This window comes from Lepidochelys kempii, chromosome 28 (assembly GCF_965140285.1).
Source record: "Lepidochelys kempii isolate rLepKem1 chromosome 28, rLepKem1.hap1, whole genome shotgun sequence".
Classification (NCBI taxonomy): domain Eukaryota; kingdom Metazoa; phylum Chordata; order Testudines; family Cheloniidae; genus Lepidochelys; species Lepidochelys kempii.
In genome coordinates this window covers 1,074,569-1,102,266 of record NC_136407.1, presented here as the reverse complement: position 1 = coordinate 1,102,266, position 27,698 = coordinate 1,074,569, and the positions used below count along the sequence as shown (strand labels likewise).

At 64.1% G+C, this 27,698-nt stretch overlaps 1 protein-coding gene across 1 annotated transcript; it reads right to left on the bottom strand.

The window, feature by feature from the left end:
• Positions 1-1,206: 1,206 nt before the first annotated feature.
• On the bottom strand, positions 1,207-27,053 carry LRCH4 (leucine rich repeats and calponin homology domain containing 4). The gene is given in 20 exon segments (XM_078850996.1): positions 1,207-1,814; positions 1,849-1,933; positions 2,697-2,774; positions 3,235-3,372; positions 4,160-4,263; positions 4,446-4,529; positions 4,531-4,560; positions 4,918-4,981; positions 5,086-5,146; positions 5,233-5,358; positions 5,604-5,671; positions 6,452-6,552; positions 6,804-6,891; positions 7,219-7,315; positions 7,734-7,852; positions 8,179-8,315; positions 8,663-8,768; positions 9,136-9,262; positions 9,557-9,701; positions 26,819-27,053. Coding segments are annotated over 20 exon segments (2,037 nt in total). The 5' UTR covers positions 27,000-27,053; the 3' UTR covers positions 1,207-1,716.
• Between the last annotated feature and the right edge of the window lie 645 nt (positions 27,054-27,698).

The window sequence follows — 27,698 nt, the reverse complement described above, 5'->3', positions numbered from 1 at the left end:
TGGGGGTGGGGGCACGGCTGCAGCGAGGGGCTGCTGGGGAGGGGGGGTGCCAGGAGCAGCCCAGGGGGCACACCCCAACCCTTGCTTGGTCAGGGCAATGTGGCCCCCTGCCCCCAGGAAACATGGAAAGGAAGGAAAGGGGGCTGGAGTGGGGGCTTCCTCCTCTTCACCTGTGACCTCCCGCAGCCCCACACAGCCCCAGTGCCCCACGGCCAGCGGCTGCCCCGAGACACCCCAGTCTGGCGACCCTGCCTGAGTCTGCAGGGAGCCTAAGCCCGTCGCTCCGAGAGGGGGAGCAACTGGTGCCTGGCCCCGATTTCCTCCCTTCAGGGAAATAAAACAGCCCCCCCTTGAGCTCAACACCCCCATCCTTACCCCACATCTGCTCGCAACCTCCCCCCCTCCGCACTCTAGCCCAAGGGGGCTCGCGCAGCTGCCAGGCCGCCCTGGGGGAAAGCCGCTGGAGGGGACGGGTTGAGCAACAGGAGCTGGGCTTGGTCTGAGGATCCCACCGCTGACACCATTCCTCGCTATGGGGCAGGGGTCAGGGCCCCTCCCTGTACCGTCTGTGCTGTTGGGGTTGAGCCGGGCCCCCTACTGCCCCATATGGGGGAACTCTCAGCATTGTCCAGCCCCCACAGGGACCGGGGCGTTCTAGTCCCTGGCCCCTTGGCCGTGCCACCCCTCAGATCTTGCTGGAGGTGCCCTCGGGGGGCGTCTGCTTCTTCAGGGGCGGGGCCACAGTCAGCAGGGCCTGGACGGTCCGGGCCAGCGGCGCCAGGCTCTCCTCGTCCAGGACGTGCTGGGGCTGGCATAGGGCTTCCTGGGAGGAGAGAGGAGACGTTAGAGCTGGAGGCAGCTGCCTGGGCCTCCACCACCGGGGGGCGCTGGTGGAAGAAACCCGCCGCTCACGGGGGGAGAGCCGTCGCTCTGCGAGGGGGCGGGAGGGGGAACTTTAGAGCAGCCGGGACGCCGGGCCAGATGGGCCCCTTGAACCGAACCATTCCAGCGAGCCCTGTGCAAGGCCGACCCACTGGGGCCGTGACCCGGGTCAGGTTCTGTGCAGCACCCGGCCCAAGGGAGCCCCCAGTCGCCACGGGACCCGTGAACCGCCCCCCTGACCCCACTGCCACGGGGCCAGCGGGCACCCGCCCGGCCGCGCCAAAGCACAGACAAGCCAACGCAAACCAAGACAAAAGCCACACGGTGGGTTGGAGCGCTGCATTTCTCCACGAACACGACAGCGCGGGGGGCGTGACACACACGCGGCGGCTGGGACACGCCGGGGGGGGGGGCGCACGTAGAACAGGAAATCGCCGAGAGAGAAGGACCCACACGCTATTTACACATTTGTACACGCCGGCCCGGCGGACGGGCTCGGCTTTCAAATATATATATCAAATATAGAGCCGTATAATTTAACCGCGGTACGGCAGCCGAACCGAGCTGGCCGCAGGGCAGCCCGTGGCCACTGAGAGGCACTGGCGAGCTGGGGAAGGGGGCGAGCTCGCACCCCAAGGGGGAGCCCGGAGCGGGGCCCACACCGGGGCTCTGGGACCCACAGCAGGTCTCCGCAGGAGGAGGCGGGTTTGAAGTGGGGCTGGGTAGCGGGGATCCAAATCCACCAGGCCCCGGAGGGAGAGGACTGACCCAGCCCCCCACCCCACCGCAGGTCTCTCTAAGGCACTAGGGGGGGCCGGGGCCCCCCACGGCTCCTCAGAAGCCCCAGAGCTTGCAATAGGCCAGGAAAAGCAGCGACATCACGGAGACATAGAAGAGGGCGAAGCCGGCGAGGGGCCCGGGCAGGGCAGGGCGCGGCGTGGGCAGCAGCAGGGCTCTCCTCCGCGGCTCCGGGGCGCAGCAGGGCCCACAGGGTGCCCCGGAGCCGCCCGGCATCCCCCTGGAGCACGTCGGAGGCGGAGCAGAGGGCGACCTGGGCCCGGCGAGGGAGACAAAGACAGGAGAGAGGTTAAGGGAGGTGCTGGGGAGCTGGCACTGGGGTGGGGGGCATGAGACCGGCTGGGGGCCCCCCTCGCCACGCGGGGCTGGCAACCCTGCATCTGCCAGCACCCAGGGGACCCTGCTGGAGCCAGACGGGGAGGGGAGTGGGGGCTGGTGGGTCAGAGCAGGGGGCGCTGGGAGCCAGGACTCCTGGGTTCTCTCCCCGGCTCCGGGAGGGGAGTGGGGGCTGGTGGGTCAGAGCAGGGGGGGCTGGAAGCCAGGACTCCTGGGTTCTCTCCCCGGGGTCAGTGCTGGGTGCTGTACGACGGGCCCCACGCCCAGCTGGGGGGGCCGTGCAGGGTCTCAGCCCCAAGGCTGCTGCCGTGCAAAGGGGTGACAGGAGCCGTCAGCACCGGCCCGGGCCGGCCCAGAGGGGTGGGCGCAGCAGGGGATTCTGGGAGGTGACCCCAAGGCATGCTGGGAGAAGAGCAGGAGCCTATCAGCTGGAAGTCCATACCATTAGGCATGCCTGGGGCGTGGCTTGTGTGAGAGGGGCGTGGCTTGTGTGAGAGGGGCGTGGCAATTGCACTTGCACGAGAGGCTGGGACGGGGGGGGCAGGGCTCTGCACCAGGCAGGGCAATTGCACAAGAAGGGGTGGGGCCTGCACTAGTGCAGACACATGGGGGCTCCACGTTCTGCACGGCACAGAAATGAGAGACCCCCCCAGCCCACTCGCTCGCAGCCCCCGTGTTACCTCCGGGACCCCCATGCGGCGACAGGCCTCCAGGAAGCTCTCCACGTTCTTCCGACATTTGATCTTGTTCAGCTTTGGCTGTGGGGAGAACAGAGAGGGGTGAGAGGGCCGGGAGGGGGGGCCGCGGGGGACTAATGGGAGCAGGGCTGGGGGGGCTAAGAGGGGTGGGGGGCCAGGGAAGCCCAAACTGCTGTCCCGTCATGCGGATGCTCAGGTTTCGTTTCAAGAAGAAAGACGCAGACCAGCCCTCCGTTGTGCAGATAGACCCAGAGCCGGGGAGAGAACCCAGGCGTCCTGGCTCCCAGCCCCCCCCCCACCCCACCAGCCCCCACCCCCTTCCAGAGCTGGGGAGTGAACCCAGGCGTCCTGGCTCCCAGCCCCCCCTCCTCTACCCCACCAGCCCCCACCCCCTTCCAGAGCCGGGGAGAGAACCCAGGCGTCCTGGCTCCCAGCCCCCCCTGCTCTGACCCCCCAGACCCTACTCCTCTCCCGGAGCCGGGCGAGAACCCAGGCGTCCGGGGCCCGGATCCCCACTCACCACGGCGGGAGACGGGACGTGGATGAAGGGCACAGAGCGTGGGCGCAGGTGGTTGGCCAGCTGGCACAGCACGGCCCCGTTGGCCAGGGCGTCACCCAGGTCCTCCGCCAGCGTCACGCTGAGCCGCGACTCGATGGCCTGCGGGGGGGGGAAGAGACGGGCGGGTGGGTGGGGCTCACGGACCCCCCCCCACGCACGTGCTCACTACAGGGAACTTACACACAAGGCAGGTGTCTAGGGGAATGTCAAATTACTTCCCTGGGCAGAGCCGGGGAGAACCCAGGAGTCCTGGCTCCCAGCCCCCCCTGCTCTAACCCACCAGCCCCCACTCCCCTCCCAGAGCCGAGAGAGAACCCAGGCGTCCTGGCTGCCAGCCCCCCCTGCTCTAACCCACCAGCCCCCACTCCCCTCCCAGAGCCGGGAGAGAACCCAGGCGTCCTGGCTCCCAGCCTTGCAGTCCCTGGTGTGGGATCTCAGCCAGGCTTTCGGGGTCCGGGGGCGGGGAGGTGTGCCGAAGTGGGAACGTTCTTAATGCTTTGTCTGAATACTGTGTGCGTGCCTCAGTTTCCCCACATGTCACTCCTGTATCTAGGGGGTGGGATTGGTGCAGCGACCCCTGGAGGCAGCTGTGACGGCGACTGGCTAATGGGGCTCAGAGACCAGCCCACACTCTGTAGGCTGATGGCCAGGCCCGTCCCCTGCGAGGAGCCAGCCGGAGGGGCCGGGAACAGCACCCTGGGGACCGGTTTGCCCAGGAGACAGACGAAGCCCGAGTGGTGGGGGGGAGGAGGCAGGGGCCTTTGGGGGGCGTGGGAGGGGTCCCCAGAGGCCCCGCACAGCGGGACTCGCTGCGTGGAGCTCGCATGGGGACCGGGGGGCTGAGCGCTCCCAGGGTGGAAGCTGGGGGGGTGGGTCGCAGCTGTACCTTGCGGAGCTGGGCTGTTAACTCCTTCTCGTCCATGTCGTGCGAGCCGGCCCGTAGCCGCAGGGGGTGCTGGGGGTCCGCACTGGAGTCGTGGGGGGTGCAGGCTGCGGAGAGGACGGCAGGGCTCAGGGGGACGGAGTCGCACGGCTGGTGGGGAGCGTGCGGCCCCGGGCAGGTCTGCAGGCCGTGGGCAGGATTCGAACCCCGGACCTGCAGAGCTGCCGGGCGCCACGGCAGGACCCCGGCCCGCCAGCAGAGGGGGACAGAGCCGCGTGGCACCACCTACCGGAGCCGGGTTTGATGGCGGTCCGCGACGAGGAGCGGAAGAGGAAGCTGCTGGGCTTCTGGGCCGAGCCGGGCTCCCGTGCCAGGGGGCTGGAGACCTGCGAGGGGGGGGGACTCTGGGGGGCAGGGGGAGAGGGGAGGTGAGATCCTGCCCCACAGCACCCCCCAGTGGCACAGCTAGAACCTCAGTGCTGCAGGTCCCTTCGGCCAGCATCAGCTACCCCAGGGGGACCCGTGTCCCATGCCAGAGCCGGGAGAGAACCCAGGAGTCCTGGCTCCCAGCCCCCGCCCCGCTTTAACCCACCAGCCCCCACTCCCCTCCCGGAGCCGGGGAGAGAACCCAGGAGTCCTGGCTCCCAGTCCCCCTGCTCTAACCACCAGCCCCCACTCCCCTCCCTGCGGACACTCCCTGGCCATGTGTGTCCTGCTGCCCCCCTGCACCCCGAGTGTTACCCCGCCCCCCCCGCACTCACCCTGCTGCCGGGGCGTCTGCCCAGGGGACGCCGAGCTGGGGATGCCGGACGGCTGCTCCGTGACCTGAAACAGACATGGGGGAGGAGGGGGGGGAAGAGTCGGCCTGAGTCCCATGGGGTCCATTTCCCCCCCCAAACCCCTTCTGACCCCAGTTGCTCCCCGCTCACCTGGGCCCTCGGCTTCCTCTGGGGCAGGCTGCTGCTCTCTTTGGACGCCATCCTCAGCAGGCTGTAAGAGAGACAGAGAGGGTCAGGGGGGCGGAGGCCGAGACACCCCCACCCGGCCCCGGCGGGGGGCCTGCCCCCCCCACGTACCTGTCCCGCTTCTCCAGCGCCTGGCTCCGCAACACCTGCTGCTGCCGCTCCCTCTCCTGCCAGATCTGCAGTGTCTCGGGACGCCTCCGCTCCTCGCTGGGGGGCTCTTCCTGGGGAGGGCTGGGCCTGGGGGGAGGGATTGGGGGCATTGGTGGGGGAAGGAGAACCCAGGCCAGCACTCCGCAGCTTAGTTTCCCCTCCGGGGGGGATGTGGGGAGGTGTCAGGTGAGAGGATAACAACCTACTACAGCTGAATGACGACTAAGACCCCTCGCCAGGCGCCGAGATGTGCCCACCTCCGGGGCAGGGCAGCTGGTGACACGGGGAACCCTCACCTGTCTCGGAACAGGCGCTAACCAGCTGCTGCTCACCTGCTGTTCGGCACCTTCTCCCCGACATCGGCTCTCTGGGGAAGGCTCCTGTCTGCTTTCCGCTTCTCCTGGGCACAGAAGGCAAGAGAGAAAGGATTAGGGAGAGAATTAGGAATGCAGGAGTCCTGGCTCCCAGCCCCCACTGCTCTAACCCCCCAGCCCCAGTTCCTTTGCTGCGGTCCCATTTGGGGAGGGCTCTGGGCCCGCAGGTACGGCTCTGCCCCACAGCTGTGCCCCCAACTGGCAGGAGCAGGGGCCTGAGCCGGAACTATCCCTCAGAACTACATCTCCCAGGATGCACCATGGCCAGGGACTCCCAGGATGCAAGAGTCTCACTCTGGGGCCAGACCAGGGTGCACCGTGGGAGATGAGTCTATCTAGGGACCCCAGCCACAGAGGGAACGGAGGCTTGAGGCACCTAAATTACACCTCCCATGATGCAACTGCCTCCCTCACCCTGAGGCCAGACCGTGGGGCACCATGGGAGACGTAGTCTGACTAGGGAGCCCGGCCCAGCGGGGAGAATGAGAGACGTGAGGCGAGCGAACCACAACTCCCCCGAGGCAGGGCGGCAGTGGCGCCCGAGAGACGGATTTCAGGGTTCGAATATTTGCCAGAAAACCTAAATTCTCTTGGGTCTGGGGGCAGAGCCATGACCCCATTTTGGGCCCAGTGTGATACCTCTCTCTGCCCCGGGCCAGTTCCTCCCCTCACCGCCTAGGGGGCAGCACCCCCTGCTGGAAGAGAGGACATCCAACAGGCCCAGAGCAGAGCACTGCATCCTGGGAGTTGTAGTCTCCCCGACCCACACACTGAGGGTGCGCCCAAGCCCCCACAATCCCCCTCACCTCCGCCGGGGCCGCGCCCTGCGAGCTGGTCTCCGGCTTGCCCGCCTCCTCCTCCTCCACGCTGCTGTCGATGAAGTCGATCTGCTCCAGCTCTCCGTTGGCTGTGGGGAGGAAAGGGTCAGCGGGGCGGCTCCGCTCCCAGGTGCCCAGCGAAGCCCTGGCAGATGGGGGCTGCCTGGCATGTGTACATGTGGGGACCCCTCACGGCTGGGCCAGACAAACGCGGGGGCTCACGGATCACCTTTGTCTGCGGCAGGCACCTCCCCATGGGTAACGCTGGGACCCCGGGAGCTGGGGTCGCGCAGGATCTGGGGTGAGGGAATCCCACCTGGGGGGACCAGACCCCGCTCACCTGCCCTGTCCCGCTTCTCCTTCAGCTGGCGGGGATCACGCACCAGCTCTGCGATGCGGAACGACAGGTCGGAGAACTCGTCTGTGGACTGAGAGAGCAGAGGTGGCGGGTGACTCTCGGGCAGGGCTCGGGGGGCGCAGAGGGGGTCAGAGGCCGGGACTGCCCGGCGCGGGTGAAACGGACCGACCCACGCAACTGACTGATCCATGCCGCGCACAAGTGAAAATGACCCAGAGCAGCACCTAACCAAGCCACCCCCCATGTCTCCCGCCTGCCACCCGGCTCCTCCTCGCAGTCCGCTGGCTCCCAAGCAGCGCTGGCCTTGCCTTGGAACGTGAGCCCCTGACCCACTGCCCATCGCCGGGGGCTAGGAAGGGGGGCCATCGCTGGGGGCTGGGGGCTGCGCGGCCCGTACCTCGTTCCCAGACCACCGCTTGCTGCCGCTGTCGACACTGTTGAAGCCGGAGTCCAGGCCGCCGTACTGCCGGCCGGGGTAGAGCTCGTCGGAGAGGCTGAGGGGCAGAGAGAGGGACGGGCGGGGGAGGAGGGAGAGGGGCTTTGAGATCCGGTGCCGGAGAAGGCGCTTCCCAAACCAGACCAGAGCCTGGGATCAGAGGGGCAGGGGAGTGACGGAACTTGGCACTTCCTCCCCAAGCTCTCAAGAAAGGGGGAGATCCAGAAATAGAACCCAGGAGTCCTGGCTCCCAGCCTCCCAGCCCCCACTCCCCTCCCAGAGCCGGGGCGAGAACCCAGGAGTCCTGGCTCCCAGGGGTTGGGGAGCCCGGTGGGTTTGCATCTGCTGGAGGGGCAAGCGGTGGGAACAGGATGAGCGTCGGAATCCACAACGCCCAGCAGCACTGGGCTGCCATGCGGGGGCCGGACAAGCTGGGTCGATCCCAGGTCCCCCCCACCCCGGTGAAGCTCTCTTACCAGGTGCCGAAGCCGGTGGGCCGGCTGGCCCGGGCGAAGTCAGCTAGGTCAGGCACCGCTTTGCTGCAGGCTTCCAGGTTGAGGTATTTGAAGATGTGGATTTTGCCTTTCAGGCAGATCTGGGGCGAGAGACGGGGGGCTTCTTAGGGCTGCGCTGAGGGAGCCCCCACCCCCTTACAGAGTCACAGGCCGGAAGGACCCATGGGATCTGACTCTGGCTTTCACCAGCAGCCCACCCCCAGACAGGCTCCAGGCTGCATCGGGAGAGAGGGAGGCTCCCCTGGGGAGGCGGGTCCCATGTCAGTCACCCGCACTGCGGAAAAATCGGTGCCTCGTTGCCCAGTGGGACGGGCCTGGCTTTACTGCCCTGCCCACCCCCCCAGCCCTCCTTCCCCGGGTCAGTTTCCTTCCATCCCGCTGCCCCCGGGGCCCCGCCCTGGCTCACCTGCGCGGGCGGCGACTGGAGGGGGTTATTGTCCAGCAGGATGGTCTGCAGGTGCCGGAGGTGCCGGTAGCAGACGGGGATTCGGGCGATCCGGTTGCAGGAGAAGTCCAGGCGGACCAGGGGCAGCTCCGACAGCTCTAGGAGCGGCAGAGGGGCCCGGTGAGTGTGGCAGGGGCCATTGGAAACGCCTCAGCTGCGCCATGGCTGGGATCCGTGGGGAGTCCCAGCTCCACCCAGCACCCCCTGGTGCTGGGGCATGGGGGCCACGGTGAGCTCAAGGAGATGGGGGGCTAGAATCAAGACCCGGACCCATCTCCCAGGGTGCTTGAACAAGGAGAAAGGGCCCGAAAGGTATTTGCGCTCCGGCCCTTTAACTACCAGCTCACTGGGCTCACAGGATTGGTGGCTTCCGTTCCCACCCTGTGCTTGATTGGCTGGAAGGACTCCTGCCCCGGGATTTAAAGAGACAGAGAGGGGCACTGACCTTCAGGCAGGGCTGTTAGCTGGTTCCTCCGGACGTTCAGGTCTCGCAGGGTCTCCAGCTGGCCCATGCTGGCTGGCAGGGACTGGAGTTCATTGCAGCTCACGTCCTGGGGGAGAGGTTGGTTTAGCAGGGCCTGGCGGTGGGGGGAGCAGGAACACCAGCCCCCAGTGGGAGGGGTTCGTATCTCGCTGTCAGGGCCTCAAAGGGAGCGGGGCGTTCGGGGCTGGCCGGGGAGTGAAGACCACACAGCGGGGGCACAATGGAATGACGCCGCCCTGGGGCCAGCCCTGCCTGCCAGGGGAGAGTGCCCCGCCTGAGCCCCCCACCCCGCTCCCTGCGGTATCGGGTTTTCCCTGGCAGTCTCCCAGCCCCGGCCAGAGCCTGCGAGGCGGGAGGGACCTGGTGGAGCCGTGAGCCCTGCGGGGTCCCCGTTTTGCAGGCCAGGCCCCAGCGCGCCCACCGGCCCCACTCACCAGCTGGCGCAGGTTGCTCAGCGAGCCCGTCTCGTCGGGCAGCGAGGCCAGCTTGTTGTTGCTGGCGACGAGGACTTTGAGGGGCAGGAGACAGAGGCAGGGCGGGAGGGAGGTGAGCTGGTTCCGGCTGCGGGGGGAGAAGGAGCCGCTAGAACCATGGGAGGAGGGAGTCAGGCCCCAACACCGGGATCTGGGCAGTGTCAGCCCCCTTTGAGGGGCACGCCAGCCCCTTCCCCAACTGAGTCGCTCATAACTGTGGGCCTGGGGCCCCCGGAGCTAAGAGGGCCCAGGAACCCGGGAACCAAGCCATGGTGTGCCAGCCACGAAGATCCCTCCAAGCGGGGGCCAGTGGGTGCCAACGGGGCCGGATCCCCCGGATTTTGCAGGAGCTCTGGATCCCTCCCCCCGGCCCGGCTGTTACCTGAGGTTCAGGTAGGTGAGGGATTGCAGGTTGGCGATGGCCGGCGGGATAGTCCGCAGGCAGTTATGGTACAAGCTCAGGCCCTCCAAGGAGACCAGGTGGCAGGCGTCCTCGGGCACTTCAGCAAAGCGGTTCCGGGAGAGATCTGGGCGCGGGACAAGAGGGGAGGCCGTTAGATGCCGCCCACTGTCTGCACCGAGCTCCTGGGCGTCCAGCTACAGGCAACTTGCCCGCCCAGGCCCCCCAGGAGGGGTCTGTCAACCCCCCTCCCCCCCCGGCACGCACACACCAAGGGCAGGTTTTCCTTAGCCTGCTCCCTGCAGAGGCAGGGCGGGCGACCCAGTCTGAAGGGGCCTCGTTAGCTGGGGAGCAGCCCGAGTGTGTGGCTGGCCAGGCGTGGCTGCAGAACAGCTGGGGTGGGTCGGGGGGTACCCTCCTGAACCCGGTGTCCAGCTGGCGTTCCCGACTGTCTGCAGCTCACGCAGAGAATGTCTTTGGGGCTGCAGACTGGAGCAAGGGGATGTCCACGCAATTGCTGGGGGAGGGGGGCTGGAAAAGGGACCTTTCTCAGTTTTAGAGGGGAAACTGAGGCAGGGTGGCCAAGCCAGGAAGATGTGTCCTCTCTCCCAACCCCTGCTCTAACCACCAGACCCCACTACCCTCCCAGAGAACCCAGGCGTCCTGTCGCCCTGCCCCTGCTCTAACCACCAGAGAACCCAGGTGTGAGGCCGCGCACCACTGACAGAAGGGAGGTGGGGGGACATGTGCCATGTAATTCCTGTAAATCGACCTCACATAGGCCAATTTACATCTGCAGGGAGATGCAGCGTTAGTCCCTCCACCTCGGACAAGGGGGATCAGGGCCCAGCCCGAACCCAGAGGGGCTGGGGGGAAAACGCCATGCGTGGCCGTGAGCACGGCAGTATTGGGTGGGAGCCCTTTAAACAGCTGGACCTGTGTTTGCTCAACACAGGTCCCAGAGAGATTTCGCCTCCCAGCCCAAGAGCAGGGTCACGGTTAAATCCCCCCCTGCGGAGAATTCAGACCCAACCCATCCCAAAGAGAAATGAGGAAGGGGAGAGATTTGTGCAAACGTTACATAGTTTCACTTTTCCTCATCACACTGATCAGCACTGGATGCCTTTGGGGAAGGTCTGCAAGTCTCTTGCTGCAAACAAGACCCATGCATCCTGGCTCCCGGGAGCAGAGAGGCCACGGCCCAGCCGGGAACGAACCCAGGAGTCTTGGCTCCCGGGAGCAGAGAGGCCACGGCCCAGCCGGGAACGAACCCAGGAATCTGGGTTGAGCCAGAACTGGAATCCCGCTGTTCCCGCTGGTGTAATAATAGGAGGGGGCAAATTGTGATTTCCCCAAGAGCTAAACTGAGGCGAGAGAGTTTTCCCACCACAAATTGGTTTGTCTGAGCTTCTCTTTCGTCTCCACGTTTGTCCTCCCGGCTCCGCACCTGGGGCAGGACAGACTCACCCCTCTGGGTTTTGTTGTTCTGGGGAAGTCCTGGAGGCACAGAGGAGCTAGCCGGCCGTGCCGCGTGTGGGTTTTCAAGCAGCAGCGAGAACACTGCCATAGACATAACTGGAACGGGCCGTCTCAGAGCTCTGAACACGAGGCTTAAGCGGTTTAAAAAAATTCCTGGCTTCTTACAACAATTTGCTTTCTACAGGCATTAAAACCTGGGCACCTTCTAAGGCCAAATTGTGCCTGTCGCGAAGAGAATTTCAGCCATTGAGGCAAGTTTGTCTGTTTCTTTCGAATACAGGTTTGAATACCTGCATTTACGCGAGGGACACAAAGGGCTTTGATGTGTCTTGTACCAGGAGTGACAGGGTTTTTACATGGCGGGAGCGGGCGAGCGGGGGGGAAGGCGAGACGGAAGCAGGATTAGTTGTCCCAGGCAAGCAGAGAGCGAGCGGCTGGGAGCCGAGGCTGGACAAATCCAGCCTGGAAAGAAGGCCCCCCCATTTGACCAGCGAGGGGGACGAACCGTGGGGACAAGGTGGTGGAGCCTCCGTCCCCGGCCATGTTTAAATCCAAGGATTTCCCCCGGCCCTGCACTGGTGTGAGCAGGAGGTAATCGAGATGCAGGAGCTCAGACGGGAGGACCTCAGGGTTGACACAAGGCCGCGATCGGCACATTTCGGCACCCAAATACCTTTGGAAGTCTGGCCTGACGCCACCACACAAGTCCCTTGGAGGGACACAGGAGAGAATGACCCTTCCTGCCTCCCCCTTTCATATTCGGGACTCAAAGCTCTTCGGGGCCGGGACAGGCTCTTCTTGTGGGTCCGGGCAGAGCCTGGCACAATGGGGGGCCCTGATCTCGGTCGGGGGTTCCGGGCAGAGCCTGGCACAACAGGGGTCCTAATCCCAGCAGGGCTCCTGGGCTCTCCCCTAACCCCAGGACGGAGGAGGACGAACAGCCGAGCTTGCCGGCCTGGAACGTTCCAAGTCGCCGGGGCTGCGAGCAGCTGGCAGGAGACCAGCCCAGCACTCATCGCCGAGAGAAGGGCTGACTCAGGAGCCGTTTCCCTGCACACACGCAGGCTCCGGGCCGCAGCCGCCGGCAGGGTAAATGTTTTGTTGACCGCGCGACACAGAGAGGCCCAGCCAAGCTGCCAAGAGGGTATGGAACTTGGCACAGAGCGCGCAAGCCTCTGGCAGGACCCGGCCAAGGAGAAGAGCCGTTCCAGCAAGACATTGACGAGGATCAGTCCTGGGCACTGGCTCTCTCTGGGCTGAAATGAACAAAGCTTTAAAAGGAGACGCTGGAAAAATCAGAGAGGGGCGGAGAAGAGCCACAAAATGCAGAGGAAAAGCAGGACAAGGCTGGAAGGACAAAGCCAGCCGCTTTCCCGTGGGAAACAGGGCACTGATGGGAGTCTCTTTGGCCCAAACACCCTGGGGCAGAGGTGGATTGGCCATCTCTCGACGCCGTCCCACCCGGCCTTTCGGGGAGAGACGCCTTCGCCCCGCCAAGCGGCTGGGTGCCATCCAGGGCCAGGGGTGAAACCTCTGGCCTGCACTTCACAGGACATGGGACCAGCTGACGAAAAGTCTGCGAGTAAGAGGGAAATGGGGCCATGTGACAGCCCACACCATTTCCCCACAGAACAGCACAGCCCTCGGGACTAGGGGTGGCACACACCGCGCACTGCTGTGACGCACAAGTCTCCTTACAAAGCGCGCAGTGCGGGAGGGGATCTGTTCCCAGCCGATCAGAGCCCCCCCACGCACCACCCCTCCGGCACTGGGGCTGCCTGTTTACACATTAACCGCACACGGAACAGGGGAATTCCGGCTCCGGAGCCGATTTCACGCCCCAGTGAAGTCCGAGGGCCAGCCAAGAACTAAGGCAGGGCCGGGACTTGCACCAGCTTTCTCTCTCCTGCCCAGAGGAGGCGACGACTCCACCTTGATGGGGGAGGGGGGTATTGGGCCCAAGTTCTAGGATTCATGGGACAGGCACACTCATGCCACCTGCAGAGAGGAATGAAACTGGCATCTAGTGATTAGTGAGATCAGGGCCCCGTCGTGCCAGGCGCTGCCCAGACACATGGCGAGAGACAGGCCCTGCCCCAGCTGAGATCAGGGCCCCGTCGTGCCAGGCGCTGCCCAGACACACGGACAGGCCCCTGCCTGAGGTTGGGTGGGAAAACAAAGCACTCTCTTTCCGGGCTCTCCAGCTGAGCCCCTGAGAAACGCGGGGATCCCAAGGAGGAGCCCTTTGGAGAATGTGGCTTTTAACAACGAACAGAAAACGCAGCCGGCAGCTGGAACGATGCCCCAAGAGCTACATGCCCCGGCCGAATCCCCGTGAGGGTGCGGGTAGCTGTTCCTGGGAGGCTGGGAAGGCGAGGCAAAGGGACCCTGTAAGGCTGCACAGAGAGACAGAGACCAGGGGCTGAGAGAGCAAACAATTCCCCTTTTGTCATGGAGGGCAGGATCCTGCGAGCTACGACCCCCAAGGTGGGATCTTCCTTTCATCTCCAGAGCATGGAGCCACCCGGGGATGCCCCAGCCCCTCGTCCCATGGCAGGCCGAAGCCCAGCAGCGGGACCGCGGGCTGCGCCAGCAGGCTGTGTAAACACACAGCCATCGGGCCGCAGCTGCCGCTCCCGTGCAAGGCAGGAAGTGGAGGCGGCCTGCACTTGAAACTCCTAGACAGATCTAAAGACTTGGCGGAGGAAACCGACCCCCTGGGGGACCCTCTCTACCAAAGTACATGACTTCGTCCCAGAATAGCTCGTAGATCCGCAGCCTTCCCGGCCCACAGGCCGCCTCTCTCCGGAACTGGCGTCCAGAATGGCGAGTTATTCCAGAATGGCTAAAACACGCCGGTAAACCCTGATTTCCCCGCCGGGGCTAAGGATCCGAGCCACGTGCCACTGGAGGGTTTGCTAGCATCCGACGGCAGGCTAATGCCTGCGGCTGTTCTGCCGGGCGATGCCGACAGCTCGCGTCCTAGCTGTGACAAAGCTTTTGCTTTTGGAATCGGCGTCTACTGCCATGAAATCATTAGTATCGGACCAGAGCCCCCTCACAATTTCCTGCAACTCTGGAAATTTAAGTTAATAAAAATACGGGGACAGGTGGGGGAAGCAATGCTCAGGGATCAGGTGCAGGCCGGGTATGGCAGAGGCAGGCTGGAGGAGGAGTCGGGAGCGAGCAGAGACCAGGCTTCTTGGGCACAGAACGAGTGGGAGCAGCAGGCGTGGGGGATTTCGTCGGACGAAAGCCGCCTGCCGCGGGGTGTTTCTGCTGCGGTTAGGCAGGCGCTTTGCCGGACTCGCAGCATCCATTTCTCCTCCCAATGGAGCGGGGCCCCGACTATGGCGCACGGCTCATGCCTGACCCTTGGAACTCCTCGGGGCAGGGCAGGGGGCACGTAAGGGAGATGTCAGTCGTCCAGTCTGGAACTGGGTTGGGACACCCCATTCCCTTGGATATTAACAACGATCCCAAGTGACGCACGCCAGGCCTCGGAGGGGCGTAGCTCCTAGGCCAAAGGACACCCTTTCTGTTCCCAGCCGGCACATTTGCCAGGTGGCTGCGGGCAGAGGAAGTGACAGGGTGAATTCAGAGAGGAGCCCGCGGCCGGCAAGGCCCAGGTGCAGGGAAGGGCCCCGAGGCCGACCAGGGATGGCATGTGGATCGCTCCTGAGGAGACTCCGAGCTGGGCTGGGATTGCTCACTGTGGCTAGTGAAGGCAAAGGAGGTGCTGGCCTGGGGGGAGGTCAGGGACCGAGGGAGGATGGAGAGGAGGCTGTGAACCAGCAGATGACGGAGGGTGCAGACAAGCCCGCCCCCCTGTAAGAGCAGCAGGGGGCAAACAGCCCAAGTGGTTTGAAGACAGAGCTCAAGGGGTTTATGAACGAGACTGACAGGCGGGCAGGAATCGGAGCACGCCGCAGGAGAGCGATTTCTAGCTGGCCCAGCGCCCCTTCGCCGATGGGCATCTGGGTTGATCGGCTGCCCTGGGCTCGTGCCGTGGCAGTGGGTCGTTCAGGCGAAGGGTGGCCCGGGCAGCTGCCGCCAGCCGGACAGCCCCCCGGGGGAGGCGAAAGCAAAGCGACGCAGCGGGCCCGGACCGGCTGAAACGCCAGCCTCCGGCTAAAAATACAAAGCAGATGTTCCCCTTCTCGGCTGACGGGGCAGCTCCCTCCGCATTCCACGCACGGGGAGCCGCAGGTGAGACATTCTGCTGGGCCAGAAATAACCCGCCGGCAAGCGCCGGTGGGGGTTAGACCAAGTGCCAAGGGAGAGATTAGAGCGGCCAGCCGGCTGGCTTCGGGGGGGGGGGGGGGGGGGACACAACACGGGGCCTGTCCCCTCTAGGGGGCGCCGGCTCCCATCCGGCCCCAGGACAGAGATTGGCTGGCTCCGGGAGTGGGGGTATGCGGGGAGGTGTATGGCCGTTGGGCACAAAACCATGTCTCATGCTGCCCAGGCCAGGGCTGGGGGGCGCGGTAAAGCCCCTCCTGGCTGCTGGGAAGGCAGGGGCCTGGGGTGGGAGTCTAGGGAGATTCCACCCCCTTACAAAGCTCAGAGGGCGTCCGTCCGTCCCCCCCCCGTCTGCTGGAGCCCCATGTGAAGGGAGAACAAACAAACGCTCACTGACCGGGTGAACAGCTGAGACCGGGGGGGAGGGAGTTCTGCATTTGAAGTGACACCTCCCCTGCGGCCCCCACCCCGCTCTACTGACCTACCTAAAAATAGCCCTGGTGGAGAGCCACAGATTGTATTCCCGCTACTCCCATACGAGCTGCCTGCCCGCCGGGTTTGCCGAAAAACCGGCCCGTAAATTGCTCGCCCGAGAATGGGCCCCTTTTTCTGGAGCCTATGGGGCAGGTGGAAGGCAGCACGACAGAATGGTTAGAGCAGGGGGAATCTCTTCAGCTCTACTGTGGCCTCGAGCAGCGACCCCATGCCTCAGTTTCCCCTCCTCAAACGCAAGCGAGGTTGCCACCTGCCCCTTGGTGGATCTGCAGCCAGGAGGCGGCACAGAAGACAGCAAACAGGACCGCCGCTGTCCGAGTGACGCCACCCGAAGCACTGAGCCGCGATGGGGGCAGGCTCCGAAGCGAGGGGCAGAACCGGAGGATGATCCCAGACTCATTTCCTGTTACAAGCCAGGCCCTGGGAGAGTTTCAACACGCTGCAGACGTACCCGGCAGAGCTGTCTCCTTGTGGGGGGAGGGAGCAACCCAGCCACCCTTCTGAGTCAAGAGCCTGGCTTGGTCACGACTCTGGGTTATATTCCCCGTGCCGAGCAAGTCCCTGTACCCCCGTGCCTCAGTTTCCCCCTCTGTGCACGTTACTCTCCGGGGTTCATAACCACTCTCTGGGGTCCGATGAAGTGAGCTGTAGCTCACGAAAGCTTATGCTCAAATAAATGGGTTAGTCTCTAAGGTGCCACAAGTCCTCCTTTTCTTTTCTCTGGGGAAGATTCCTCTCACGACCCACCACCCTGGGGTTGTGCAGTGCTGGCTCCAAGGTGCTATCGCATCATACCTGATACCCACTGCGCCCGCCAGATCTCATTTCCCAGCCCCCTCGCCGCGGCCAGGTCTGGAACAGGTGGGACGGCCGCAGCCAACCCCCTGGGGTGGGTAGGAGCTCTGCGAAGGGCTGTCGACAAAGCTGGGCCCGATGCCAGCTTGCGATATGACAGCAGCTTTGTCTCAAAGATGGCTCCGGGTCCTCGGGAAACGTGGCAAGGGCGCTGGGCGAGGACCCCGGAGAGCAGGGATTCGCTCCTAGCTCAGTCCGTCTCCCTGAGCACGACCGGCTCGTGAAGATGATCTCGGCACCTTTGGGGATCCGGGCCCGGTTCACGGCACAGACGTTCAGCACCTAGGGACTCTTGCTGGATTCCAGGGTTCTCCATCTCTCGAGGGCCACAGCCAAGAACAGACGCTCTCCTGGAAGACGATTTTGGCCAGCACAAGCTCTTGGGCTCAGGACAGGGGAACTGGGGAGAATTTTCTAGCCTGGGTAAAACAGGAGGTCACAGCAGCTGGGCTAAACTCTGGGATTTCGGCATTTCTCTTGTGGCAAACAAGGCCACTCCAAGCGGTCACTGAGGATTTGCCATCACCTGCTGCTGTAGGGGGGAGGAACGCCGGGATCTCAGAGAACGTCTGGGCACAGTTGCAAATTCTTTCATTCCCAGGCTTGCCTCGGTGCCCGCAGGGTGGCTCCGAAGAGCTGGTAATTCCCCCAGACTCAAAGCATAGAGCAGTTTGCTTGTCTTAGGCCTAGAAACAACATTGGCCTCCCCCTCCCGCCTCTTAATAGCCCGTTGTTTGGTGGAAGAGAAAGGCTGTATTGTTTGCAGCCACCTCCTTTCATGCCGGCTGGGCCTCCAGCGGCGTACTGCACCGGATAGTGACATCTGCCTTTGCCCCGAGGACGTCGGCCGAACTGGAGATGGTCCAGAGAACCCCGAAAATGGGGGAAAGAACTGAGCGCATTGGCCTAGAGAAGACGGGGTGGGGGGCGGAGGGGGATGCCAACTGGTCTGTGTCCAATTAAGCTGATTGCAAGGAGATTTAGGGCAAAAGGTATGGCTGAGCTGGGGCCCAGGGGGGCATTAGGAGGAGAAATCGGTGCCATGAGACTGGTCAGTTCTTTCCGGATTTCGGTCGGACGCCAGCAGGCCTGGGGTGGCCGGTCAGCGTCTGTGGCTGCCGTCCCCGGCACGGGTAACCGAGAGCGGCTGGGGGCGGTGCGTGGCGTTCTCCGCCAGTCCCCTGGGAGGCCAGGCAGGGCGCGGCCGCCAGCAGCGCACAGAGGGGCTGTGGCAATTCTCGTTTCCGAGCAGCCGGCAGGATGTGGCTTTCGAGCCGGCAGCGTTCTCTGGGTGCGCTGCTGGCTCCGGAACCTTCTGCCACTGCCTCGGCCAGTGCCCGCTTCCTCCTTCGCGCACCATGTGACGGGGGACGGATCCAAACCCAGGCGGCACACAGGGGGTGGGGGGGAGCCCAAATCCCCCCGACGCACCCCCCCAGGAAGGATGCCCCCGCGTGGGCTGAAGGGACCCTGCCGCGCCAGAGGGGACCATTAGATCACAGAAATGTAGGCCTGGAAGGGATCTCAACGCCCCTCGCCCTGAGGCGGGATTATGCAGATCAGGACGGGTCTGACCTGTGCGGCACTGATGGCCCCCACCTACCCTGGAGGATCTGGGCCCCAGGAAACACCCCACCTAGCCCTGAGCAGCAAAGGGAAGGAGGGTATTTGGGTGGGGGAGACCCCAAGCAGGGAGTCAGGATGCCTGGGTTTGCCTTAGTCTCCCCATCCTGCCGTGCAGGAGGGACCAGCCCCATGATCCTCCCACACCAGGGTAGGGCATGGGGGTTGCTCCATTGTCAGCCGGGGGTCTAGAGGGGATGTCTGGGAGCCCGAGGCTGCCTGCCTGCCTGCCCGCCCCCCCACCAGAGTCATGGTTGGCCCACAGAGACAGATTTACCCGGCGGGGATGCTTATCCTGGTCACCCTCAGCTCAACCCCCTGCCCCAGGAGAGCGTCCACACTGGGTTAGGGGAGTTATCCTGGGATAGCTAGATTGGTATGAAACCAGCCAATCCGGTCCATACAGTGAGCAAGCCCCAGCTTTGAACCAGTTCGGTTCTTAGCCCCAACATGTCCAGCTGGGGGGCTGGCCTGGACTGAACCCTTATCATCTCCAGTGATCCCTGGCCCGTCTTGGGCCCATGGCACCCATTAGCTCCTGGCCCTCTCGGGGGTCGTGATCTTGACGTATTTATAAAAAGCTAACCCGGCCTCACTCTGGTTCCACCCGCAGCACCATCTCTCCCCCCCCAGCCCCCGAGATAAAAACAGGGCTGTATCACCCAGCCCAACCGAGGACAGCGTGTGTTGCGCAAGACTCCCGAGTTCCCGTTCCACGCCCAAAAGACACCACAAAAGGAAGCCGCTGAGCTGAGGGGAACGCACTGAACCAAGGGGCACACGTTTCAGCAGGAACGTGCTGCTCCGGCAGCAGGCATCACGGGGACTCGATTATGGGGAGGGAATCCTGGGGCTCTTTGATCCAGCAGAGAAAGGCAGGACAGGGCCCAGCGGCTGGAGTTAAACCCAGCCCCGTTCCAACGGGAAACGAGGCACCGTTTTTTTCCTCATGGCGTAGGTGACTCGCCATTGGCACAAGCTGCCCAGGCCAGCAGGGAGACTCCATCTCTTGTGAGGCAGGCCAGAGCCTTTCTGGGAGATGTTCAAGGCCAGCCCAAGGTGTGGGGCGACCAGGGTGAACTCTCTGGCCTGGGCTAGGCAGGAGGTCGCGCTCTAATGGACCAGCGGAAGCAGCCCAAGGCCAGCTGCTCATCCCCTGCCCAGGGGAAACTGACAACGCAGCAATAGGAAATGCTTTATTAGCTCGGCCCGACACGGGAGCACCAGAGCGAGGCCTGGGGACGGCACATTGTCAGGCAGGAACCACTGAGACCCTGGTGGGCGGCCGAGCCTCCGGCCAGCACCTCCAAAGGGCAGGAGACAAGTCCCCCAGCCCCAGGGGCACAGCAGCAGCTCCATGGGCACTCAGCCAGAGGGGTCAGGCAGCACCCCCAGAGGTGCCAACTACGCCCCAAACCGGGTGTACTCTCCGTCTTCCCCCACCAGAGCTTTCTCCTCCTGTGACAGGACTGGCCGATCAGCCGTCCACACCACCCCTCTCGCCCTCTTTGACCTTCCCGCCCCCCTCAGCCCACAAATCATGCAATCAACAGGCCCGTCACATTGGTCACTGGCTGGGGTGTCCCGCCCCTTTCCCACCCTTTGATTTTTAAGCCTTTTTTTTTGTTTTGTTTCTAATTTAAATGTTCACAGCTGCACAGAATCACGGGGGGGTTGGTTCGACAATCACTGAATGATGTAGCTGCTGAGAATCACAAAGCGACAACGTCATAAAGTATCACAACAAAGTCTCAACGGGGCAGGTCAAAATACACAAAGCAAACGGCCTGAGATCCACGCATCAGACCCCCGTCTGCCCTTCGTTGGCTAAGCCCATTGGTAACTCGCCTACTTCCAAAGTCCAGAGCCCTGGACTTCAACTAGTAAGTTCTCAAGTCGCAGATTTCTTCCTTTGCCTACCTGTACATTTCAGTTGTGGCTGGAATATATATCTGGCCCTGTGGGTGTGTCCAGGGAAATAAACGCTGACCAATAACAATCGAAACCAGGTTATGGCCAGAAAGAACCATCGAGTGACCTCCGGTACATTACAGGCCATTACAATACTTCCCCCAGCTCACCCTGCATGGAGCCCAGTCGTCTGTGCTGGGCTAACGCATCTCCCGGAAAGGCTCTGGGCTGGGTTGGACACCATCCAGAGATGGAGAATTTGCCACTTCCTTTGGGAGTTTGCTCCCCTGGTTAACTGACCTCTCTGGGAAAAATCGGTGCCTCATTGCCCATTGGAATGTGTCTGGCTTCAACACCCAGCCACTGGGCCTCGTCCTGCTGTTCTCCACTGGATCAAAGAGCCCTGTATACCTGGGGTTTCCTCCCTGTGCGGGTACGGGAGTGCCAGACGGCACCGTGAATCTACGCACTGACAGATCAGACTGCAGCGAGTGCAATTAACCACCCAGGGCTGGAGCGGCCTTTGAAATCTCTGCCTCGTCGTGCCTGGCGGGTCAGAGCCGAACACAGTCAGCCCAGCCAGGACTCCCGCTTCCATTGCTGGCTGAGGTGCATTTCAGCCCCCCAACGGCATGGGTATGGCAGGGTTCAGAGACACGGACCGGTAACGGAGATGGAGTGTGGCTACCCTGCGCTTCAGGCACTCAGAGATGGGAGACAGAGGAAGTATTCTGAGTTTGTGCAGCGCCTAGCGCCAGAGCGGACCAGGGCTCCCAGACACTACCACAATACACCTAACAAATAACGCCCAGCACCTAGCACCGGGGGTCCCGGGACTCAACAGGTGCTCCTGCCACACAAGTACAGACAAAGTGACTTGCCCAAGGCCACGCAGATAATCCATGACTCAGTTTCCCTCATCTGTAAACGGATACCTCCACTGTCTGAGGGAGTGATGCTTTGCTGGGGGTGGGGCTCTTGGCTCCCACAGGAACACAGGTGCCAGCCCCGTGTCCAGATGGAACCAGATCCAGTCCTAAGGACTGAGCAGTAGCACGGGAGAGATGCTGTTTTGTGCCCCATGGCGTGGGCTCGGGGTCTAGCTCTCCAGCTGCAGCAGAGACAGAGGATGGAGCACGCTGGAGCCCGAGTCCTTATCGTGTTCCTAGAGGCCCCCTGGCCCCGGCACACAAGGCCCAGCCGGCTGAGGGAGGTTGCAGCGCAGCCCCTCACCCAGCGCTCTGGGCACGGGATCCGGAGCCGGGTTTGCTCATAGTGAGCTGAAGGAAAAGCTGGAGTCAGCCGACAATTGACTCACACGCTGCTGAGCGACAGAGGGGATCTGGGTCACAGCTGGGACTGAGGCTGGCCTGGCAGGGCCCACCCGAAACGCAGCCGAGATCTCAATGGCTTCGATTATTGCAGACAGGGCAGGGGGCCGGTGAGAAGGGGCTGGCAGCTTTCCAGCTGGCGCAACGACCATGTTATGCCAACACACCCGGCTGGGAGCTGGCCCTGCGATTCGGGGGAGAGCAAGAGGACGTCAGGGAGAATGTCATAGCCTTAGGGAAGTCACGCCCCTTTGTGCCTCAGTTTCCCCCTGGTGTATGTTGCTAAGTGAGGGCTTAGCTGAAGGAAGGACGATATAGTGGGCCTGAGACACAGGAGACCTGGATGTAGGAATCCCCTTGCTCCAGCAGACACCCTGGGTGACTTTGTGTGAGGCAGGCTGCTTTTCCATGCCTCGGTTTCCCCATCTGTGCAATGGGGATCATAGGCCCTCCCTGCCTCCCAGGAGGATCAATACATTAGAGCGTTGGGAGGGAGAGATGTACCTAAGGCAGACACACAGCCCCTCATGCCTCAGGGCTGCAGCCGAGCTAACTCCAGGGTCAGGGCGAGACGGGAGGGCAGGTGACCCCACACCTTCCCGTGGCAAGGAGTTCCGCAGGTTAACTGTGCGCTGCACACTTCCTCTTATCTGTATGGAACCAGCTGCCTATTCCTTCGGTGCGTGACCCCTGGTGTGTGTGTGTTGCGTGAGGGGTAAATAACACTTCTCTCGTCCCCTTCTCCACTCCAGTCGTGTCTGTATAGACCACTCGCAGGGCTGTGTGAGCAAGCCCCCCTCCCGCCGCTCGCAAACCAAGTTCGGCTGGGAGTGCTGTCACTGCCCCACAGTCTGCGCCTCAGTTTCCCCCCTCTGTCAAATGAGCCTGACTCCACCCACCAGTCACACAGTTCTACTCCCGAGTGGCTCCCCCAGAGGGGGCGGGATGACCGGGGCTGTTCGTTCGAGCCCCTTCCCAGCTTGGACAGCAGAGGCAGAAGGAAGCAATTTACACGGTAGGGCCTAGGTTACAGTGCTGTCACTTGTGAACTCTGACGTGACTGAAAGCTCACCAGGGCCTGGCCTCTCCTTTCAGGGACTGCCCATTTCCCCGCCAGAGGAACGGCGACCTGACGCCATTCCTCCCACGGCCTCCAACACCCTGGCACCTGCAGCGCGGACACACCCCAAGCTAAGTCCTCCTCTGCTCTGAACAAAGGCAAAACCAGGCTGAGCTCGTTGCTGCAGGCTTGGGAACGTTTCGGGGGTGGGGGGGGAAGAGTCTAAATACAGGAATGAAAACATCCCTCCCGGAGGTTCAGCAGGCAGAGGAAATAAACCTTTAAACACAGCCTGCGATTAAAATAAACTTTGAATTGCAGACTCTTGAAATGACCCGGTTCCCCTTCACGCTGCCGGTGCTTTTCTAGGAGCCGTCCTTCTCGGGAGAGCTGAAGCAGTGCTGGGTTTTCTAGTACAGCTCGTGAAGAGCTTGGGATAAAAAACCTGCAGCGTGAAATCCCCGACCTCGCCTTACAGCCCGTGACAGCTGGTGGATTTGCGGCACAGAAAGCTCTGCGGCTTTAGGCTTGTTCTGGCAACAGGCCTTGGGCCCGGAGAGAGACAGAGTTACAAGAGGGACAAACCGGCAGCGTCCAAGTGGAACACACGCCGTTTTACGAGGGGGACGCGAGCCAGCGTGCTGAACAAGGCACAGTCAGAGCTGAATTCCCTCAGGGCTCCCATGCCAAGGGTGTCTTTGTGGCCAACCTACCTACCGTCCCGCGGCGGAGCGGGGCCCATGGAGGGGAGACACGGCCTACGCCAACCCACCTACAATCCCGCGGCAGAGCGGGGCCCATGGAGGGGAGACACGGCCTACGCCAACCCACCTACCGTCCCACAGCGGAGCGGGGCCCATGGAGGGGAGACACGGCCTACGCCAACCTACCTACCGTCCCGCAGCGGAGCGGGGCCCATGGAGGGGAGACACGGCCTACGCCAACCCACCTACCATCCCGCGGCAGAGCGGGGCCCATGGAGGGGAGACACGGCCTACGCCAACCCACCTACCATCCCGCGGCAGAGCGGGGCCCATGGAGGGGAGACACGGCCTACGCCAACCCACCTACCGTCCCGCAGCGGAGCGGGGCCCATGGAGGGGAGACACGGCCTACACCAACCCACCTACCGTCCCGCGGCGGAGCGGGGCCCATGGAGGGGAGACATGGCCTACGCCAACCCACCTACCGTCCCGCGGAGGAGCGGGGCTCCTGGAGGGGAGACATGGCCTACGCCAACCCACCTACCGTCCCGCAGCGGAGCGGGGCCCATGGAGGGGAGACACGGCCTACGCCAACCCACCTACCGTCCCGCAGCGGAGCGGGGCCCATGGAGGGGAGACATGGCCTACGCCAACCCACCTACCGTCCCGCGGAGGAGCGGGGCTCCTGGAGGGGAGACATGGCCTACGCCAACCCACCTACCGTCCCGCGGCGGAGCGGGGCTCCTGGAGGGGAGACATGGCCTACGCCAACCCACCTACCGTCCCGCGGCAGAGCGGGGCCCATGGAGGGGAGACACGGCCTACGCCAACCCACCTACCGTCCCGCGGCGGAGCGGGGCCCATGGAGGGGAGACACGGCCTACACCAACCCCACCTACCGTCCCGCGGCGGAGCGGGGCCCATGGAGGGGAGACATGGCCTACGCCAACCCACCTACCGTCCCGCGGCGGAGCGGGGCCCATGGAGGGGAGACACGGCCTACGCCAACCCACCTACCGTCCCGCAGCGGAGCGGGGCCCATGGAGGGGAGACACGGCCTACACCAACCCACCTACCGTCCCGCGGCGGAGCGGGGCCCATGGAGGGGAGACATGGCCTACGCCAACCCACCTACCGTCCCGCGGAGGAGCGGGGCTCCTGGAGGGGAGACATGGCCTACGGCAACCTAGCCTGGAGCCCGCTCCATCTTCTCCAGGTGAATGAGGAGTTTCAGCAAGTACCCCTGCCCCGGGCCCCCGCCTACGCTTCGGGGTTTGCCATCGCATTCTCCCAAGTCCAAATATTGCCTGCACCGTCGGAAATGAGCAAGAGCCCCCGCGAGGAACAGGAAGCCGCCTCGGGAAGGGAAGAGTGCCACCTGGCAAGGCGCTACGGGGGGCGCTGAATGAAGGGGACAGAGAAAAGCCCCACCCCGCTCCCCCCATGCAGTTTTGACACAAGTCATCATCTGCCCACCGCAAAGCTCCTCGGAAAAGGGAAGAGAGCAACTTCTTCTCTGTTTGCCAGAACATGCCACAGCACAGCCAGGGGAAGTGACTGGCCTGAGATCACCCAACAGATCAATGGCAAAGCTAGGAATGGAACCCAGGAGTCCTGGCTCGCAATGCCCCTGCTCTGACCCAGCAGCCCTCGCTCCCCTCCCACAGCCGGGGAGAGAACCCAGGAGTCCTGGCTCCCAGCCCCCCCTGCTCTGACCCACCAGCCCCCACTCCCCTCCCAGAGCCGGGGAGAGAACCCAGGCGTCCTGGCCCCCACTCCACTGAACCAAGCCAATATTCCATGAACTGACATATTACTTGTAACAACAGATTGTAACGAAATGGGTTGGAAACCCTTTAAGCCACACGCGCTATCTCAGAGTTAAGTCCCCATGACTCAGCCTTGCCACTCAGACCCAGAGCACCCCAGAACATCTGTCCTCTGTGGGCCTTAGTGCTCCTGCCACGCCCCCAGGGACCACCCCCAGCAGCTACACCGCAGCAGCTTGCCCCTGCTCAGCCCCAAGCCCTGGGGATCAGGGCTCGGCAGCTGCACAGCCCTTAGCAAGTCAGCTCGAACAGGGCGAGATTGGTGCAAAGCAGCTGTACAGGAAGCGGCCCAGCACGAGTATCGTAAACAAAGAGGAGGGCAAATCACAGGGGTGGTACAAAATCTGGGGCCAAGGGACTCACGTGGCGAGACTGCAAGGGGGGTTTCCACAAACCAGTCATCGGGTGAGAAACCAGAGGGTGCAGAGAAGAGCCACAAGGATGTGAGAGCGAGAAAGGGAGAGACCTAAGGATCTCTAGTACCAGGCTTCCCACAGGGCCACCCCGTGTCTCACCATCCCATCCGCATGTCCCTGTCCCTGCCCTGAAAAAGCACCCCAGGGGCTGTGCGTCTGCCTTAGCTGCATGCGAGCGCCCCCAGGAAGAGAAAGGACGCCTCGGGAGACAGGGGCTGCCCTGGGAATTCAGGAGAGCGGGGTTCAGCTCCTGCGTGATCTTGGGAAAGTCAGGTCAGCTCTGCCTCAGTTTCCCATCTGTAAAATCCCTTTGCCTTGTCTGTAGGTTGCCTCCTATTTGCACCATAGGGCCCCGATCTTGGGGCGACCGTAACACCCATCTCCAATCCAGTCAATGGTCCACGAAGTCACCCGTTTCGGAGCCGTTTCACTTCCAGGTGCCTCAACGGCGCACCGTTCGCAAGTTTCCTTGTTTGCAGGAGAGACGCTGGTGGAGCCAGACGGACGGCGACCGGGACAAAGAGCGCCCGGCACCTGCTGCGGTAGTGACCCGGGCTACAGGCCGGCGCCAGGCCTGGACTGGCACCCCGGACGCTGCCCGGGGCCGGCGAAGGCCATCGCGGGGCTGAACGGCGCGGTGCCCTGGGGCACAAAGGGCCGTGTGTCTGGCCCCCCCGGCCCATCAGAACGGCTTTGTCTCGGCAGCTGCGGCCCCCGGGCGCCCAGCCCCCGGGGAAGCCGCCGACGCCAGAGCCAGCAGGAACGGGGTGCGAAGAGCGACGGGACGCGGGCGAGCACCCCGGGGTGCGGGATTCGCCCATGGGGAGGGTGTGGGGGCCCGGAAGCGGCTGGGGGGGCAGAAACCGGGGAGGGGGGTGGCAGGGCGGGGCGCCCAGGGGCAAAGTAAAGGGGGCGGGGCCTGGCAGGGCGATGTGATGACAAGGGGTGCAAGGGGGCGGGGCCTGGCGAGATGGGGGCGGGGCATGGGGGAGCCTCCACAGAGAACAGGGGCTATGAGGGGGAGGGGGACCAGGCAAAGGAAGAAGGGGCGGGGCCGGGCGCGAGGGGGGCCGTTGGCCGGGGGGCGGGGCCGGGCGCGAGGGGGGGCCGCTGGCCGGGGGGCGGGGCCGGGCGCGAGGGGGGCCGCTGGCCGGGGGGCGGGGCCGGGCGCGAGGGGGGCCGCTGGCCGGGGGGCGGGGCCGGGCGCGAGGGGGGCCGCTGGCCGGGGGGGCGGGGCCGGGCGCGAGGGGGGCCGCTGGCCGGGGGGGCGGGGCCGGGCGCGAGGGGGCGGGGTCTCACCGGCCTGGGTGGTGTCGCTCAGGTCCCAGCGCCGCGCCGCGCCGCCCGGGAAGAGCCGCAGCCGCCGCCCCGCCAGGCTCAGGCTGCCCGACGCCGCCGCCTCCTCCAGGGCCCGCTCGGTGGCGGGCCCGCCGGGCGCGGGCGGCGGGGGCAGCTCCGGCTCCGCCTCGCCCGCCGCCATCCCGTGACCCGGGGACTCCGCTCGCCGCGGCCGCCGCTGCGAGACTGACTGGCCGGCCGAGGCCGCGAGGGGGAGCCAGCCCCAGCCAAGGGGGCGGGGCCGGGACGCCGCCGTGGCCAATCAACGGGCAGGGGCGGGGCTCGCAAGGAGGCAGCCAGTGGCGCCTGGCGGGGAGCTCCGCTCGGCCAATCAGGCTTGAGGAGGGCGAGGCCTAATGCTACACGGCAGCCAATCCGCTCTGAAAGGGCGCGGCCTCTGCCTTAGCCTCACCCAATCACAGCGCCTCTAGGGCACCTCACACGGCTGCTACTCTGAACCTAGGGTAGTTTAGCCAACCAGATAACAGGAGGCGGGCCGTATCAAAAGCTCAGCCAATCACGTCGGGGAATGGACAAGTCGGCTTGCCCCACCTCAGCTAATGGCAGCGTAGAAGGCGGAGCTAGCTTACCCCGCCGCCGTCAATCATAGCCCAGGTGGCGGGGCTTAAGTTCCATAATGACCCAATCCCAAGGCTAGCTCTCCCCAACCAATCAGCTCAGAAGCTGTGGGGAACGCCTCACCTGATTCAGCCAATCACATTAGGAAAGGCGGGGCCTTCTTATGATTGACAGCATATCTACCTATCAGAACACGGCTCCGCACGCGTCTGCGTCAGAAGGCGGCAACGGTTGAATGCGGGAACTGCCTGGTATGGGGAAC